General features: G+C 44.8%; 1 protein-coding gene across 6 annotated transcripts in view; it reads left to right on the top strand.

Annotated features, from left to right (window-relative positions):
- Window positions 1–17,907, top strand: part of ELMO2 (engulfment and cell motility 2) — an 18,565-nt gene extending 658 nt beyond the window's left edge. For 2 of the 6 annotated variants that reach the window (XM_027693808.1, XM_027693807.1), the window contains exons 2-22: window positions 4,044–4,169; window positions 4,304–4,344; window positions 4,853–4,925; window positions 5,240–5,290; window positions 6,271–6,452; window positions 7,189–7,288; window positions 7,397–7,548; window positions 8,890–8,968; window positions 9,580–9,615; window positions 12,480–12,530; window positions 12,859–12,981; window positions 13,589–13,723; window positions 14,156–14,260; window positions 14,340–14,448; window positions 15,042–15,178; window positions 15,495–15,658; window positions 15,740–15,852; window positions 16,145–16,252; window positions 16,580–16,662; window positions 16,981–17,058; window positions 17,583–17,905. In XM_027693808.1, the coding sequence (XP_027549609.1) occupies window positions 4,092–4,169; window positions 4,304–4,344; window positions 4,853–4,925; window positions 5,240–5,290; window positions 6,271–6,452; window positions 7,189–7,288; window positions 7,397–7,548; window positions 8,890–8,968; window positions 9,580–9,615; window positions 12,480–12,530; window positions 12,859–12,981; window positions 13,589–13,723; window positions 14,156–14,260; window positions 14,340–14,448; window positions 15,042–15,178; window positions 15,495–15,658; window positions 15,740–15,852; window positions 16,145–16,252; window positions 16,580–16,662; window positions 16,981–17,058; window positions 17,583–17,783 (2,199 nt within the window). In that variant the 5' untranslated portion in view covers window positions 4,044–4,091 and the 3' untranslated portion in view covers window positions 17,784–17,905. Of the gene's footprint in view, window positions 1–1,758; window positions 1,775–4,042; window positions 4,170–4,303; window positions 4,345–4,852; window positions 4,926–5,239; window positions 5,291–6,270; window positions 6,453–7,188; window positions 7,289–7,396; window positions 7,549–8,889; window positions 8,969–9,579; window positions 9,616–12,479; window positions 12,531–12,858; window positions 12,982–13,588; window positions 13,724–14,155; window positions 14,261–14,339; window positions 14,449–15,041; window positions 15,179–15,494; window positions 15,659–15,739; window positions 15,853–16,144; window positions 16,253–16,579; window positions 16,663–16,980; window positions 17,059–17,582 lie in introns of those variants that run through there. The other 4 variants (XM_027693810.1, XM_027693811.1, XM_027693809.1 and 1 more) reach the window with 4 other exon arrangements.
- The last annotated feature ends 170 nt before the right edge of the window (window positions 17,908–18,077 follow it).

Here is an 18,077-nt window from a genome sequence, read left to right as displayed (position 1 = left end):
CCGCCCGCCGCCCTCCCCAGGCTCCGGCTCCGGGGGTCGCCCGCTCGTCCCCGCAGCTCCCGCTGTGCATCCCCGGCCGCTCCCTCGGGGCCCAGCACGGACAGCGCTTTGCAGAAAAAAAAAAAAAATCGTTTAGCGCCTGAAATCGAGCTTTGGCCCAAGCTTCAGGAGGGGCCGACTCGCTGTCGGCTTTCAGCTCACATGACTGATTAAAAATAATTAAAAAAGCAGTTCTCTTTTTGCCTGTTGCTGTCGGTTTCCGTCTTTGCCAAGAGGTGGCCTGTGCCAAGCTGTGTTGGAATGTGCGCGACCAGAGCATGTAGGCTTAGTGTTGTACAGCCAGAGTGCAGCTGTGGAAGGCCTTTGGAGGAATGTGGGATTCCAGAGATGGATTCTGAGCCATTTGGTTCTTTGTTTCCTCTAGTGAAGGATGTTTTTTATTGCTTGTTATGTGAGGTAGCATAGAAAACTCTGTAGCCCTGGGGCTGGACTCTGCTGTCTACTATGCTTTCATGCTGCTTGGCCAAGGTGTCTTCTCTACACACCTGTCCAGTTAGTCCTTCTGCCAACATCACTTCCACCTTTCCCTTGGCCTGTTGGCCCCGTCTGGGGACTTTCTGAGATCTGACTGGGGTGTTTTGTTGCATCTACAGGTTTCAGAAACTGCATCTATTTGCTTGTTGACTGGGTGATTCTACCAGGCAGCTTTTCTTTTTCAGGGAATGTTCTTTCATCCTCCTCATTTTCATTCTGTGTGCAGCACACTTTGTTCTCTATCTGTAATGAAAAGAAGATTGAGTTTGTGAATAGGGAAGTTCTGCTTAAAATACTCCAGTTGTTTTAGCTTGAAGCTTCTCAGAAGTCTCTTGAATAGTGTGTTTTTAGTGGTTGTGCTGATTTTTTGCCCTGCAGCTACCCCTGCACCACTGCTTTGTATGACAGAGCTCACTCTGCAGAAGCAGAGGGAATTAATTTTTGATGGATTTCAGCTTGGCTGCTGTCTCCCTCTAAAAAACTGTGGGAATTGTTTACATGCTGTTGTTGTGAAGAATGTGCTGTGAGAGACCCATAAGTAACTGATAATCACAATTATGGAAAATCACAGTCTGTGCTTCATGAGAGATTCTGAAGAGTCATTTTATCAGCTCTATCACTATTGCACTGCAAAATATCCATTGTAAAACTGAACATCTGACACCTCTCTTGTCTGCAGACAGGCAGTGAAATCGTTTCAAAGCATGCTTTTGGCAGACAACCTGGTGCTAAGAGGCTGACCTGAAGTACCCTTTGTATTCATAGTCCACTCTTCATTTTCCTCTTCTGGAAATGTGCTCCTGCTGAGCCACTGATCCATGTGGGTCCTTCAAAGGATTGTTTGACCCAGGCTGTTTGAAGAGTTTCCTACCTTTTTTAATTTTTAATTCTTACTTCTCTGGGTTCTGCTTAGCCAATTCCTCTTGGTCTTCAAATCTCTGCCTTAGTAGAGATATCTGTGGTATCTGTTCCGTGGTGCTGCTGTGCAGAGAAACAGTCTTTAAGCTCTATTTGTTTCACTGTGTATTTGCTGTGCCTTGAATACTGATTGGAACATGGTTGCCAGTCGTGAGTGGGTGCTCATTTATGGAAGAAATTTGGGGCAGAAATAGTCGTAAAGATCATGATGAATTACTTTGCATGTATGCAGCGGAGAGCTTTTTTTTTGAGATATCAAGGGAGTACAACACAGCTTGATTGATCCCTGTTTTCAGTGGTGAGGATATCAGGGAAGCTGCAGGTAGAGTGCATGGATTCTAGGAGCTGTGGGCCAACCTCTGCAGTACTTTTTTTATGGAACAGGACATTTATATGGCATTTAGGGGCATGTTTTAGTGCTGGACTGGGCGGTGTTAGGGTTATGGTTGGACTTGGTAATCTTAAGGGTATTTTCCAGCCTAAATGGTTCTGTGATTTCTGTGCAATTTCCCATAATATCAGTGTTTCTGTTCTAATGGGCACTTCCTCTCTCTGAATGAGGCATGTTCTTTGCATGGAAAAAGACAAGTTAGAGATTTGCAAAGCTACTACCTCTAGTAATCTGGGTGTCTGTTTTGGCATATAAAGTACCATATTTCCTTCTACTCTTTAGTAGCACCTTGCAATGTAAGTCACAGTGTAAATAAAAGGCTGTGACTGTTCTGCAAGAGGCTGAAGGGAGAAGTGGTAATTAGATGCTAATTACTTGTGGGTATATTAGTTTAAAAGTTGCAAATTCAGTTCTTAATACTCCAGGAAGTAATCTTGGAACCTTGTCTCTTCACTGTGTATTTGTCGTGCCTTGAACACTGAATGGGTTTGATGTTTTCTAATTGCAAATTGGCTCACTCATGGGAGCAGTAATTACCTATTCAGTTATTACAAGCCAGTCTAGTTATTGGAGATGGTGTGTGTGTGCTTCTGCACAGGACTGAGTTTTCTCAGGCTGTCAAGTTTAGGCCATCATAGGCTTTAATTGCTGAATGGAGAAGAGTGAGTGGAAATCACACACCTTTTGGGAACTGCCTGTCTGTTTCTAGATCTAATGCGTGGAAACCTGTATATCCTGAAGATCTGGGGGTGTCATACAAATTGGGCACTTTGGGGAGTACACGCAGAACTACTGACTGTATGCCAGTAATTGCCAAAGTATACTTAAAGATTTAGTTGATCTATTCCTGCAAGAGACATTTGAAAGTCTAAATTATTTTTATTTTAGTTTAGTGTGTGTGTGTAATTTGTGAAAAAAGAAGTGAGGGTGCATCTGTCTTTTTGGGTTCATCTGTCTTTTTGCAAGACAGCAGGGTTGTGTAAGCTCTGACTTCTAATGGCTGCTGCTGTGGAGTACGTTGGGTCAGCAGGCTTTCCTGGTTCTGCCTTCTCTCTGTTACACTGTACTTGAATGTTAGAGGAAGCATTTTTGGATCAAGAGGGACTCTTCTGACTTGCAGTGTGCCGTGCTTGGCAGACTTTTGCTGTCCTCAGACATATCAGGTATTGACCATTGATTTGTGAAGAGGCTGAAGGAAACTGGTATGAGTAAGCTTGCATTGGATACCCCAGTAATAAGTGCTGAACAGGGGGCTTCAGCTTTCTAAATATATCTGGGCTCAAAGCTTTCCTGTCTTTATGAAGATTCCTAAGTGCTTTGCTCTGCTTATGCATTGAGGCAAGGTACAATTCTGGTCCTGGTTCCTTCTGCTTTATTGCCTGAATTTCTAGTTTACTTTGGAGACCAGAAGATGAACTGCTTCAGGACGAGTGTGGAATAAAGGAGTAGAGCCTAAATTATTTATTGTAATGGATGGGAAAATAGCACCAGCAGCTCTGTATGCCTTCAGGGTTAGAGGCCTCTTGAGAACATATTTGCTGCAAGTTCACATGTCTCTTAGCAAAGAGTAAATTGTCTGTCTTGGAATGAGAGAACAGAGCGCTGGTAATCAAAATTTGAGAAGAAATTTGTGATAAGACATGCTCAGGGGGTTTGGAGGCAGTGTTTCCATAGGACACCAAAGGCTCTGTGCTTTCTGTTTGTGAATTAGCCTGGCTCTGTGGGCTGCGAAGGCTTCTTTGAAACACTAATTTAACTGAACCCTCTTATGAACAGTCTTCCTTTGTGTGGCCTCACCTTGTCCAACCCACAGGAGGGAAGCTATGTGGACACTGTTTCTGCTCCCACATACAGACAGCAGCCAAGCCTGGGAAGTTATTTCCTTGCTACCCCATGAACTGACCTGGCAGTACAGATGGTGGGTGCTAGAGGGGGCTTTGCTGAGCAGAGGGTCCCTCCTTCTTGGGAGTAGCCTGACAAGTCTTCAGAACTATTCTAGGTGATAAGGTTGGACGTGCCATTTCATGATGTGCTGTTTTAGTGTGAGGCCTTGATCTCTGCTACGCTGGATGTTTTGTCCCTGTCAGGCCCAGGAAACCATAATGCTGATTGTGTTTGATGTTTTGAAACTTCCCATTAGATCCAATGTAACAAGTGAAATGGTTTTCAGAGAGATACTCACTATCCTTTCTCTTAACAGGTGTGGAGGTGTATGCTGTTGTAAAGGCACTTGGAGGAGTCTGGAGCAATGCCACCGCCTTCAGACATTGTGAAAGTGGCTGTTGAGTGGCCAGGTGCCAATGCCCAGCTGCTGGAGATAGATCAGGTGAGACCTGGTAACCAGATGGGGGAGGAAAGGCACCACAGCGTTGATACTGCAATGTGGGAAGCATAGAAATGGGCAGTATTCCTTTCTGGTTGAGAGGAACATGGCTACTGAGGACTCTCTTTCTGTTCTAGAAAAGGCCTCTTGCATCCATCATCAAGGAGGTCTGTGATGGGTGAGTAGTTCTCTGGGAACCCTTGTGGAGAAAGTCTGTCCCGCTGACAAATCTTGCTGGGGTACCGTGGAAAGTCTCTGCTGCTTGATCATGTGCTGCTGGCACAATCCATGCTGCCTGCTGCCAGTTTTGGCCATGCAATGGGCTGGGTTTAAATTGTGAAGAAAAGGATCTCCCGGAAAACGAGGGCATTCCATCTTTATTCCAGTTCTAAGTGTGTGCCTATGTGTGCCCTAGGGTCAGTTTCTCTGAGGATTGGCCCATCCTGATGTTACCAAAGTGTAGGCCTCCTCAGATGTTCCACAGAGTTGATTTAGAGTAGGCTGGAGTCCCACATTCCCCTCAAGAGGAGGGTGTTTTCTCTCCTCTTTGGGAGACCTGACTTCCCCTGCTAAAGCTTGGCTTGAAAGTTCTTTCGCACCCTGCTGGGATCGAGCTCCATTTCCTAATTGAGAGCCAGAAGAAAGAGGAGGAAGAAGCTTATGTGTCCTTCTTCTTCCTCTGCCAGGTGGTCCCTGCCAAACCCTGAGTACTACACCCTGCGGTACGCTGATGGTCCCCAGCTGTACATCACAGAGCAGGTCAGTGTGAGGGGCAGCAGCTTGCTGACATCCCGGGGGAGAGTGCAGAATGTCTTGGACTGGTGGGTGGAACAATACTGGCACTAATCCTTGAGGGGCAGCATCTTTGCTCTTAGACTCCAATGGTGTCATTCAGCTGAGGAGCCTTGCACTTCTCCCTTTGCATGCCCATGGGTGTGGGGGCTCAGGGTCTCAATTCCAATGCCCTCAGTAGGGTTGTGTGGTGTGAGAACCCCTTTACTCGTGCACTGCAGATCCAGTTGCGTTCTTTCCCCCCTACTTTTCCACAGTTTAAAGTTTGTGTTTTCTTTCAGACTCGCTGTGACATCAAGAATGGAACTATCCTGCAGCTGGCAGTCTCCCCGGTAAATGCTTCCTCACATCCTTCATTCTCAGTGACTATCCACACAAGACAGGCTGTTTCTTGCCTCTTGGCTTTTCTTTCTCCTCCCCAAATTTCAGGGGAATTCCCTTCGTTTTGGGCCATTCTGCACAATGAGGCACACACTCTTAGTTTTCCATTCTGACAGTGGTGTGTGTCTTTCCTTTGGATGCTCTGCCCTTTTATAGGACTTTCTATAAATAAACCCAATCTACAGCTTTAGTGCATCCCCTAGATTAGGATGTTGTGAAGCACCTGACAAAGGCATTCTCAGTATGAGTGCACTTAGCGTGGTCAGTTGGAAGGCAACAGTTCCAATAACTTAGTGCAAAAAATTAAAGGAGAGACAAATTTGATGCAGATGGGGTGGTTCCTGCTGAATTCTTGCTATTGTGACCTCAACAGTTGTCTTTTGCAGAGTTGCTGCAGCTTCCTTTTTATTTAAATTCTTAAACCTTTTCTGTGCAAGTGTCAATGGATAGAGCTGAGAGTGAGTAGAACTGGAAGAAGTTACTTGGCAAGAGGTAGTTGAGAGGATATCATTGATCTGTGTCTGAGAAATCTTATGGAATGTCTCATGGATATACAAAATGTGCTTGTGCTTCTCTTTGAATCTATGAGACTTGTGTTTAATACCATATTTCTTTAATGGTGTTGCTCCATATTTCTATGGAAAAAAACCTCTACTCACCTCACCAGAAAGAAAAACAAGCATTTGCTCAAACTTGTAAAATAGCATTTTGCTCACCTCCTGCTTGGCTGCAACTGTTGCTGAGTGCAGCCTTTTTTTAGTTTATCTTAGTCTTATTGGCTGCTGCTACTAAATTTATGTTTGCTGGTGTCTCTCTACCCTGGCTCTGCTCTCTCTGCCCATCCACGGCCTTCTGGCAGAATGCTGATGCTGGCAGAACTCAGGCTGCAGGTAACTGGTCTGTAACTGGCACCATCCCTCTTTCCTGCCAGTCTAGGGCAGCTCGCCAGCTGATGGAGAGGATCCAGTCCCACAGCATGGAAGCACGACTGGATGCCATGAAGGAACTGGCCAAACTTTCAGCAGACGTGACCTTTGCCACAGAGTTCATCAACATGGAAGGGATTACAGTGCTGACACGGCTTGTGGAGAGCGGGACCAAGCTGCTGTCCCAGTAAGTTCCTGTCTTCCAGGACTCTGAAACAGAGGGCCTCAAATAAGAGGCTGATTTTGCTTGCTGAAGTGGCATAAAGCAACTAACCTCATAGCAAAGTTGAACTGTTTGAACAAAGTCTTTCTAGTCCTTGGCTAAACCTCGTGAGGCGAAAGGAGTGGTTTGGCCGGTGGTGGTTCATCCTGGAGCTGCCTGGCACTGGCTGTGTCTGGCATGGGGCAGCCTCAGCCTCTCCTCACAGAGGCTGCCCTGCACTCCCCTGCATTTCTTGCAATTCCTGCATTTTTTGCAATCTTCACCGTTCTGTCTTGTGGTTATATACTAAATTTTTCACAGTTCATGCTGTGCTTTCATTTTATTTCAAGTCAGGTCCAATATTTAGAGAAGGACAATTAATTTTCTTTTGTTTCTCTCTGATGTTAAAACATGTTTGTTCCCCAGCCAAGTGCTGATGCAGGTGGCTGCAAGTCTCTGGTGGCAGGACTAGGGACTTATTGTTGCTATTTTTAATTTGTGCTTGTCATCAGGAAAAATAAAATGTCTTTCTACAATATATTTCTACAAAACAGTAAAATTGTCTGCGTAAATGAATATACTTTATTGCTCCTCCAGGTGCAAAACTGTAGCCTGTTTTATTAAAAGGTGGTGACATTTTTCTCTTACCCAGCTTATTCAGCTTGGACAGGCTTTTTTCTTGCTACCAGATCTCTTGTAACCTCATTCTTCATTTTCTCAGTTACAGTGAAATGTTGGCTTTCACCCTGACTGCCTTCTTGGAGCTCATGGACCACGGTATTGTCTCCTGGGACATGGTCTCAATAACCTTCATCAAACAGGTGAGTTTGGGTGGAGGGGGTGAGTGGATACTATTTCTTTTTGTGCTTTAACGCAGCTTCCAGGAAGAACAAAGAGCAGAATGACTCTGCTGGTCCATCTGTTTGTAGATTGCAGGGTATGTGAGCCAGCCCATGGTGGATGTGTCCATCCTCCAGCGGTCCCTGGCCATCCTGGAGAGCATGGTGCTCAACAGCCAGACCCTGTACCAGAAGATTGCAGAAGAGATCACTGTGGGGCAGCTCATTTCCCACCTGCAAGTGTGAGTGTCCACCCAGCAACAGCGTGATTTGTATCAATTTTTTCTATACCTGTCAATTTTAAAACACCTCTTTTTAAATTTAAAACACTTAAAGATTATATTTTTTTTAAGTATTACCAATATGACACCTTCCTTGAACTTTAGGATTTCTAATGAATTTAAAAAAAAAATATACTAGAAAAATGTGTTCTGTGTTCTGGAAGCACTGAGACACATGAGTGTATGTCTTGAACAAAGATATTCTGCTTAAACAACTGCACGAGTGTGTTCGGTGTTAGAACCAAACCTGTGTTTGACTAAAAACAATTTCCCAAACCATCTGCATCCAGTCATCTGCACCTTCACCCCTCTTTAAATTGTCTCCACTAGAATCTAAGAACTCATCTTCTTCTGGGTTTTGTCCTGCATATTAAGGAAGAAAACAATTGCTTTTCTTGCTTGAAGGGAAAAAAAAAAATCCCTTCATCTCCTTCCTCTCAACAAACTGACAAACCAACAAATCAATATCTGTCTCTTAGGGCTGTTTGTCTAGGTCAGCTCTACTCTTCCATGAAAAAAAAAGAAGCATGTAATTGTCAGAGGTTTGAGTAGGTTGGTTTTTTTTCCTCAAGCCTTTTAATTCTGCAAATGTGGAAAAGCACTAATTGTGAATATGATTGATATTCCTTAATCAGTGAGTAGTTTGACAACACGATAGTGCAAACAATGTACTGTATCAATGTCACTTTGTGCTCATACAGCCTTAAGGTGAGGGTGGAAGAGTGTGATTGGCATTTGGAAGCTTATTTTTGTGATGTTTTGAACATCACAAGTGCAGCCACGTGGTGTATGTGGTCTAGAAAGGGAATAAGGACCCTTTACCTGAAGAACCTCTTCAGTAAAAATAAGAAGTGTGGGTTGGGCCAAACTATTGAGGTTGGAAGGCAATATCATAAAGAGAGGTGTGTTTTCCCCTTAGTTCCATTTGCATTTGGTGGCTTCCGTTGGCACAGGGGAGAAAAATTACTTGCTCCATACAAGTTTCAAGCTGTATCCATGCAACAGACTGCAGTATAACTAGGTTCTACAGAGATAGTTCCAGCACTGGAAACAAGCTGTGGTGGTGCTGGGCTGCAGTCTGCTCTGTCTCCTGGTTAATGGACCTGGCAGACAGTTTTCTGTCAGCTTTTTGCAAGCCTTATGAAGGGTTGGGCATCATGAACGTAGTTTACATGAGTCCTGCTTGTTTGTTGAAATGCAGGACAGCTGCAGTCAGTGTTCTCATGGTGCAGGCAAAGCACCAGGCTGGGATGTTCTGTACTGTCTGTTCTCTTACGATCCTCCCTTTCTTTGTTTGTGCAGCTCAAACCAAGAGATTCAGACATATGCCATTGCTCTGATCAATGCCCTCTTCCTGAAGGCACCTGAGGACAAGAGACAGGTTTGTTCTTGCCTTTTGACTTTAAACCTGAGTAATGGTTGCTGGCTGTTTACTTTATGCCTCAGAAATCACGTTGTCTGGGCAAGATAGACCTCAAACCTTGCCAAGAAGTTATGTGGCTGTTTCAGTATGGCAACATTGGAGAAAAAGTACCATCCCATTAATAATGTGTCCTGGAGCACACATCTCTATTTAGGAGATGCTCAGAAAGGATTCTGAAAGACCTTGAGAGAACAGAAGGTAATCCTCCAGGCAGCATGGGAGAATTCTTTAAGAAAGTTAACTGTGTATGGGAGAGGTAGGCTGGGCAGAGTCCTTGGGTTTGTATGTACTTCCTAAATAAACACCACATCTCCCTCTCCCCCCAAAAGGGGACCTTCTTGAAGTCATAGGGGGATATTCCTGCTGGCAAATGTGAGAAATTAAACGCCTGTCCTGCTCTGAGGAACCCCCAAGATCTCAGCTACGTGCAAGATGTGCATATGTGTGTATTGTGTAGCTTTGCTGTGTTGAGCCTTTCTTCTCTAGTGCCCCGTTTGTGCCTTGTTTCTGGACTCTGAGCTAAATCCTGTCTGCTTCTCTTTGTGCCTTTTTTTGCTTTCTGCCAGCAGGACAAGCTGCTTAACCCTCTAGACCTGCCCATCACTGTAAGTAACTCAAGCCTGGGGGCTGGTCGTGTGGAGCTGTAGGCATGTGAGCTTTCTTCCAGTTGTCCCTCCTTGTACCCCAGAAAAGATGCACACAGACTTCAGAGAGGGGATGAGCCTAGGGAGAAGGGTGGGGATGTACTCAGACTGTGGAGGGGAAAAGAATCAGCAGCAAGAGAAACCTTGAATGACTTACTGTGAAAACGAGATCACACAGATGATTGTAAAAGGAAACTGGTGACTGATCAGGTGAACCAGTTGTAAAACTGGAACCAGTTCTTTAGCAATCTGAGTCTCTTTTAACTTTTTATACCCCAAATCTCAATGACAGTTTTATATCCAGTTGTGTCCTTGTAAAGATAGAGCTGTTTGTGAAGAGCAGTCACAAAATCTGTTGCTGACTGGGGGCTAGAGCATAAATTCTGACTGATCTGTGACTTCTCCCTTATGGGAATTGTAGTATAAGAATGTTTTTTCCCTTGTGCTATCTCCATGGAAATCACCACTCTTGTAAGAGGTTGATTTGCAGCCTTCTGTATCTTGAGATTCTGGTACATTTTTTAGATTTTCTGGGTGGCACAGAGGATGTTCCACTTTTGCCACGGATGCAGTGCCTTCAGAGGGGAAACTGCTGTCTCAATAAATGTTACATAATTTCTAAAATTAATATATATACTTAACATATGAAAATAAGAAAAATTATACTTATCTACTGGTAATTCAGCCAAGATACAAGCAAACAAAATTCCAAGGGATCTTTCATTTTTTTTATTTTTCCCCTTGAACACAATCCACATGACCACAAAGGGCCAAGAAGTTGATTAGGAAACTGGGGTACCTTTCATATGAATAGAGCCTGAGAGATTTGGGATTGCTCAGCCTCAAGACAAGAAAGCTCAGGGAGGTCTTATGTCTGTAAATATCTGATGGAAGGGAATAAAGAAGCGGGAACTTATCTCAGTAGTGCCTGCTGACAGGACCAGAGGCAGTGGGCACAGCTTAAAAGAAGATTCCATGTGAACACACACACAAACACACAAAATTAGTGTTAGAGTGATCAAACACTGGAACAGGTTACCCAGAGAGATTATGGAGTCTCCATCTGTGGAAATATTAAAATCCTGACTGGACACAGTCCTGGGCAGCCTGCTCTGTCTGATGAATCAGGGGAGTTGGACTAGGTGATCTCAAGACATCTCTTCCAGCATAAATGCTTCTGTGATTCTGTGACTGTGTCAAGCAGCAAAGTGGGCCCTGTTGGACTCTCAGCAGAACATAGACCCCTTAGCAGTGGTTAGACTGTGTGTGTGCTCATGCTTCTTTCTATGCTGTTTAGAATTGTTTAGTTGTCTTTGTCTTTCCCCCTTTTTACCTGCTTCAGTCACTTGTTACCTCATCCCATGTACAAACTAATTCCTTCAGACTAAGGATTCCTTGTGTCACGTGCATGAACAAATCCCAGCAGCAGGCCTTGTCCTGTTCTCAGTGCTACATCTCACAAATTGTAAAAAATAATGACTCAGAGGGCAGTTGTTATCTCTAAAAGCTCTCCTATTTCATCTAGATACTTCATAGATATCTTCCACTCAAGCACTGACTCACTTTGGTTGTCACACAAATGCCGCTGAACTTGCAGCCATCACAGCTAGGCTGTCAGTCAGTGTTATCACTGTCTTGGCTTAGGAAGTTTCTGTCTAGATCAAAAGTGATAATAGGAACTTGGAAAAAGGTTAATGCACACATTTGACCAGACTTTTTATAGTCTATCAGGAGCAGGGTTGATATAAGCAGTTGGAACAGTCTTGGATTGCTCAGAATGTGCAGCTGATTGAATGCAATTGTCTGAGACTCCACATCTGCTCCCAGCTCTCAATCTGCACTGCAGAGGAACGTGAAGAGATCTCAGACTGTCTGATCTTTTGGACCTCTTCCAGATGATATAATGCCCAACAGATTTTTCTTACCCAGAGATTTTGCTTGTAGCAGCAAACTCATGATAACATTCCCTTTTGACATTAGCACTTGTGCTACTCTCTCTGCAGGTGTAATGAGATCACTGCTATGTTAGAAAGTGCATCTTCACAATTTACAAGGAAAGCACAGGTTAGGTTTTTGCAGGTGCATGTGTAATTGGTGCTGGAACTGAAGGCATCTTGCATCTGCTGTGACTGTTTGTCAGCATTACTCCATGGCTGGGAAACCCTCCTCACCTGGGGAGGGAAGCCATGCAGTAAAGAGGGAAAGTGGAAGCTTTCCTGTAAGCATGAAAATTACTCCCCTACCCTTTTTGTAAACTGAAATAAATGCTTCTGCAAATTGTGCTTAAACTGACTTCTGAACATCTCTTTAGGAACTGAGACAAAGGAAATGTAAATGTCAGAGTGGGAGTTTTTGAGCGGGAAGAGATGTGAAACCTGCATCCTCTAGCCCTTGTTCTCCTGGGTGTACCTTGGTGTAGAAAGCTGTGAAATGCTAATTGGAGGAACCTCTTGTAGATGACAGATTATTCCTGGGCAACCCACAGTATGCTCCCTGCTGCCATACCTGAAGTATCATTAGATGTCCAACGTTAAGCTAAATTTGCTTCTGTGCTTTGACCACACCAGCGCCTTTCTCCACATTAATGTTTTGTAGGGGAGCCATCTCTGAGTTGTGCCATGGTAAAGATGACCCTTGCATCCCAACCTGATGCTTGCTTTGTGGTGAGATGCCATGCTAAATTGACAGTGTGTAGTAGAAGCACTTTGTTGTGTGCCAGTGCTATCTCCAGTCCATAGGCTTATTTCATTCTCTCCTTTCTGCACAATGTGAGCCTCTTGTTTTATATTTCACTCATGTTATTTCATCTCTAAATTCCACAACAGGAAATGGCTAATGCATTTGCCCAGAAGCACCTGAGGTCTATAATCCTGAATGTAAGTATGTCTATAATAACCCAGTGCTTTCTAAAGTTCCCTCACCAGAGGTTTCACTTTTGCATGGTGTAAATTCAGCTGCCCTCAGGGCACTTCCTGAAAAGTGACTCTTTCAAAAGTGAAGCTGGGGTCACTTGTTCAAAAGGGAGTTATCAGGATGCTACTTTCAGCTGTTACAGAGCATTATCATTATGCTTCTGGTGGAATATGGAGGTTAAACAGCTGAATCTTCATACAGAGAGATGTGCATGCAGCCTGGCATGTGCCTAGGGCTAATGCCTAAGTGTTTATTTGTACTCCCTTCATTTCCCTATCCTTTATTTTGCAGCATGTGATCAGAGGAAACCGCCCCATTAAAACAGAGATGGCCCATCAGCTGTACGTGCTCCAGGTCCTGACCTTTAATCTCCTGGAAGAGAGAATGATGACCAAGATGGACCCCAATGATCAGGTGACTATTAGAGCTGAGTAAGATCTGATAGAATAGGATGTACAGGGGGCCTTATACCTGAGCTCCTTAGCTCTATAGAATTCACAGTAGATGGTGCATATGGTTCCAAAACCACCCCTCACATTGTAGTCCCTGAGATCAGGGTATGCTCATGACTATTCTGCTGTTTGCTGTGGGATTTTGAGATGTAAGTGGTCACTGGAAGCCATATACTCCTTTCTTGACCAGTGTGATGCCAGCTGTCAAACTGGTTACTCCACCTCTATGGAGGGTACATCATCTGATCCATTTCTTTGCAGTATACGAGGAAACTGGGCACTTTTAAGGTGTCTGTGACTCAGTTCTTAGATGCATTGTAGTCTTTAGTGAGAAATGCCTTAGCATTATCTGAAAGCCTAGAAATTGCCAACAAATACTTTGCCTTACTCCAGTGTACTGAAGCTTGCAATTTTGAAATGGATTGCCTCTTGTGTAGTGTAAATGACCTCTGGCATTTTTCTGTATTTCATCGTGTGAGCTCTGAAAGGAGTGGTAGTTCTGTGCATTATGTGAAAATACTGCCCCAGTGATTGATCATGTTGGCATTTCCCTGCCTTCTGTCTTTCAGGCACAGAGAGACATCATATTTGAGTTGAGAAGAATTGCATTCGATGCCGAGTCCGACAGCAACAGCGTCCCTGGCAGTGGAACAGAGAAACGCAAAGCCATGTACACCAAGGACTACAAGATGCTGGGATTCACTGTAGGCATCTAGAGAGAGGGCTGACTCTAAACCACGTGAAGGCAATCTAAACAATCTCCATTGGAGCTGTGGGGAAATAAGGAGCAGAAATAGCTGTTTGCTTTAACCAAAATTCTGCATCTGAGTTTAGAAATTCAGCTACGCTCAGACTCCCAGGGAAGTCTTATGAACTTACCAATTAGTTAAATGCCAGGGTTCATTAGGCACGTTCTCTGGAGATATTTACTTACCATGTGCACCTATTCTATGAAGAACATGGAATCAGCCTTTCTTCTAGAAAGTTTGGATAGCATTGTCATCCGAGGTTACCTCTTGGATAGATGTGAGGGAGTGCTTGATGGACAGGCAGTTGTAAAATTCATTCAGAAAATTTTCTCACACAATTCCTTTGAGCTAATTTGTTTGTATTCTTTCTACACCTTCTTTTCACAGAACCACATCAATCCAGCCATGGATTTTACTCAGACTCCTCCAGGGATGTTGGCATTGGACAACATGCTCTACTTGGCTAAATTTCATCAGGACACCTATATCAGGGTGAGCGAAGCTGCTGCTTTTTACAGATGCCAACAGCTCAGCAGGTCTTCTTAGTGTGTGTGGCACCTTCTTCTTGTAGATTGTCCTGGAGAACAGCAGTCGAGAAGATAAACACGAGTGTCCCTTTGGGCGCAGTGCCATTGAACTCACCAGGATGCTTTGTGAGATCTTACAGGTTGGGGAACTCCGTAAGTACCATTTATTTCCCACCTTTACAGATTGCTGGGCTGATGCTTCTGTAAGTAGCTTACAGGCTGACCAGTATTCACAAGCATTTGAACCTTGATCTCACGTCTGTCCTGTAGGGACAGGGGCAGCTTGTTGGTGTCCAAGTGTCAAAATAAAGTAAGAAATTTGGCAGGTATGTGTGCTCTGGTTCTCCTGAAAAAGTGACACAAGCAGAAAGTTTCAACTTCCTGAAGCTTCAGCAGGGTGCTGTATAAAAAAAATAGTCTAGAAACCATCATGAACTTGAGAAAAGTTTATGCTGACAGTCTCAACACAGTATTCTAAGAAAATTAACCACTGTAAGAAATTCTGCCAGAGGAAAGTGGGAAAATACTGCAAGCAGTCATTTTTGGGGACTAGGATGAAAAGGGCACATGAGTCACAGAGGTTTGCATGGTGAAGTGTGGAGATTGTTGCTGTTCCCAATAAACTGTCTTAATCTCTTGGAGTAAGTACTATTGTGCACCATCAGGTGTCTGTCTGTCACTGTAGTGGATTTTAGGTACGTTTTGTACAATATGCTCACATGGTTGTGGTTTGTTTCTCCCTGAAGCCAATGAAGGCCGGAATGACTATCACCCCATGTTTTTCACCCATGACCGTGCATTTGAGGAGCTATTTGCCATCTGCATCCAGCTGTTGAACAAGACCTGGAAAGAAATGAGGGCAACAGCAGAAGATTTTAATAAGGTCAGGGTGGTGAAGAGATATTCTTGTAAAATCTTCTGCAGATCAGCACGTGTTCACTCAACTTGTACAATTCATTAAAGAGTAGGGCACAGAAGATGTGAACAGGGCATTGATGTGGGCTGTGAGGGGGGATGGCTCAACTTTTATTTAGTATGACCTGAGGTCATTTGTGGTTCTTCTTGATCTTCAAAGTCACTGGTATGTTGATACTCCTGGCCCCACTTATCCCACATCCATTCTGAGCTGTGCCCTGGTTCTCTGATGCCAGTAAGCAGCAAGAACGTGACTTGCTCTTCTCTCTTCCCCACCTCTTTAGGTTATGCAGGTTGTGAGGGAACAGATCACACGGGCTCTCCCCTCTAAACCAAACTCCTTGGACCAGTTCAAGAGCAAGCTGCGCAGCCTGAGCTACTCAGAGATTCTGCGGCTACGCCAGTCTGAGAGAATGAGCCAAGATGACTTCCAGTCACCCCCTATTGTGTATGTGCCTGACAAAAACACTGCCTTCTGTGCTTGCTCTTATCTCCACTTTCTGCTTACTCTTCTGTATTTGATTGCCAGGGAGCTGAGGGAGAAAATCCAACCTGAGATCTTGGAGCTGATAAAGCAACAGCGCCTGAACAGGCTTTGTGAGGGAAGCAGCTTTCGAAAAATTGGAAATCGCCGAAGACAAGGTAAGGGGACAGTGTCTACTGCATTTTTCTCATGTGAAAAACTATAGCAAATAAGATCTAATGAACTAATCTGCCTGCTTGCTGAAAGAGAGGCTGATTACCTGGGCTATCCATATCAGCCAGTAGTTTGGGGTGGCACAGATGTGCATTTCTAAGAATCCCTCATGAACAAGAAGCTGTGCTGAGGAGCTGGGGGAGCAGATGGATTGGGTGGAGAGGCTCTGATGTTAGTGGCTGTAAGGCTTCCTGTGAATGATCTTGCTCAGCTTACTCTGCTTGGTGTGTGTTCCAGAAAGATTCTGGTATTGTCGCCTGGCTCTGAATCACAAGGTGCTACACTATGGAGATCTGGAAGATAATGCCCAGGGGGAAGTGACCTTTGAATCTCTACAGGAAAAAAGTAAGTCCTGATTACAGGCTATGCACTGTTCTGTGCTCTGCTGTCTAGAGGCTGAGTATAATCCTAGATAAAGACGAAAGAGCTGTGGCTGAAACCCTGACTGAGGTGATACCAACTTTCAGTCCTTCTCGAATTCTTCAAGTCTTGGAATTGCTTGGTGTTTCTTTTTTTACAGCCAACTGTTGGGATCTTACTGGTAATGTGTTTTGGAAAACTGCAGGAATGAGTCAAAAAAACAAACAATGCTCAGTTTGCAAAGACAAAACAAAGTTCTGTCTTTTCCTGGTTAGGATTGCTTGTTTGGGAGTTTTACTTTTTCACTGTTAGTTCCAGTTGCAGACATCAAAGCCATTGTCACAGGGAAGGATTGTCCACACATGAAGGAGAAAAGTGCACTGAAACAGAACAAGGCAAGTGCTCCCTTTTTGCCTGTCATTAGTATCTATTACTGTAGCACTGAAATCTGAAAGAGAGGAACAGGAGCAAATGGTCTCCCACAATGCAGATGTGTTGTTTTCAAACCCCATCTCCTATCTGGGCCTTTTCCTAGTATTCCTTTGTGACTACTGGGAGCTGTGGGCACTGTGTGGTTGTGCTATAGTCTATTCAGAATTGTTCACCAATGTGGGAAAGTGTACTGAGCTGCAGCAAGGCAGTTCCTCTCAGGTTGGCAGACAGAAGGTGCTGTAATGTTTTGTTCAGTTACTGAAAGACTCTTTTCCATTCAGGAAGTGTTAGAATTGGCCTTCTCCATATTATACGATCCCGATGAGACCCTGAACTTCATTGCACCTAATAAATACGAGGTAAGAAACACAGTGATCAAGCAGTAGAATATATATATAGCAATTAGCTTCAGAGATTAAGAAGAATCAGTTGCTTCTCATTAAAGACTTGAACAGGCTGTCTCCCACCAGGTTCATTCTTAGAATATGTTGGCGATGCTTAATGTGAATAATTTTTTTTGTAGTTACCTTTTTCATTTAAAAAGAAAAAAATAATCCCACATTAATTTCCCCTAGTCTGCACTGCTACTTTCTTTCCTCCTATGATGCCTAGAATAGGTTTGCTTTTTCTTGTGTTATGCCACAACAGAAACTCTTGGCCCTCTCCTACAGCCATGAGGTCACACTTAACCTCTAGGCTTGTAACTTCCATTGGAAATCTGTAGGCCCTGTTTTGGGGTTGGATATGGGGTGTTTTTTTTCCACCATTGCTTCCTATTTTGAAGCTGTAGGAGCATCTCTAATTGTTGCATGGATGGAAAGGTTCAACATAACCTCTCATTTATGCCCTCATGGAGTCGTGAATTACCCTTTCTTTTCCACAGTACTGTATCTGGATCGATGGGCTTAACGCTCTCTTGGGGAAGGACATGTCCAGCGAGCTGACCAAGAGCGACCTGGACACGCTGCTGAGCATGGAAATGAAGCTGAGGCTCCTGGACTTGGAGAACATCCAGATCCCCGAAGCGCCGCCGCCGATCCCCAAGGAGCCGAGCAGCTACGACTTCGTGTACCACTACGGCTGAGGCACCGCGCCGGCACCGCCCGGGGCGCGCTCGGCACCGGGACCCGGGGGCGCCCGGGGCGGGGGACCCGGCGCCGCCCGCCTTTTGTATCGGTTCAATAATAACCAGTAGCGCTCCGAGCCGCCGCCGCCTCCTCCGCCTCTTTCCGCCCTGCGCGGAGCGTCACCGCGGCGCGCCCGCCCCGCTCGGGCCCCGGCTCGTCCGCCCGCCCCGCCCGGCAACGTCAGCGGCGGACCCGCTTCCCCCGCCGGCACGGCCCGCTCGCCATCGCGGCCCCCCTGCCCTGCCCCGCGC

Source organism: Neopelma chrysocephalum, unplaced genomic scaffold (assembly GCF_003984885.1).
Source record: "Neopelma chrysocephalum unplaced genomic scaffold, ASM398488v2 Primary Assembly neopelma1_94, whole genome shotgun sequence".
NCBI lineage: Eukaryota > Metazoa > Chordata > Aves > Passeriformes > Pipridae > Neopelma > Neopelma chrysocephalum.
The sequence above is the reverse complement of the archived record's forward strand: the minus strand, read 5'-3'. Positions and strand labels throughout refer to the sequence as shown.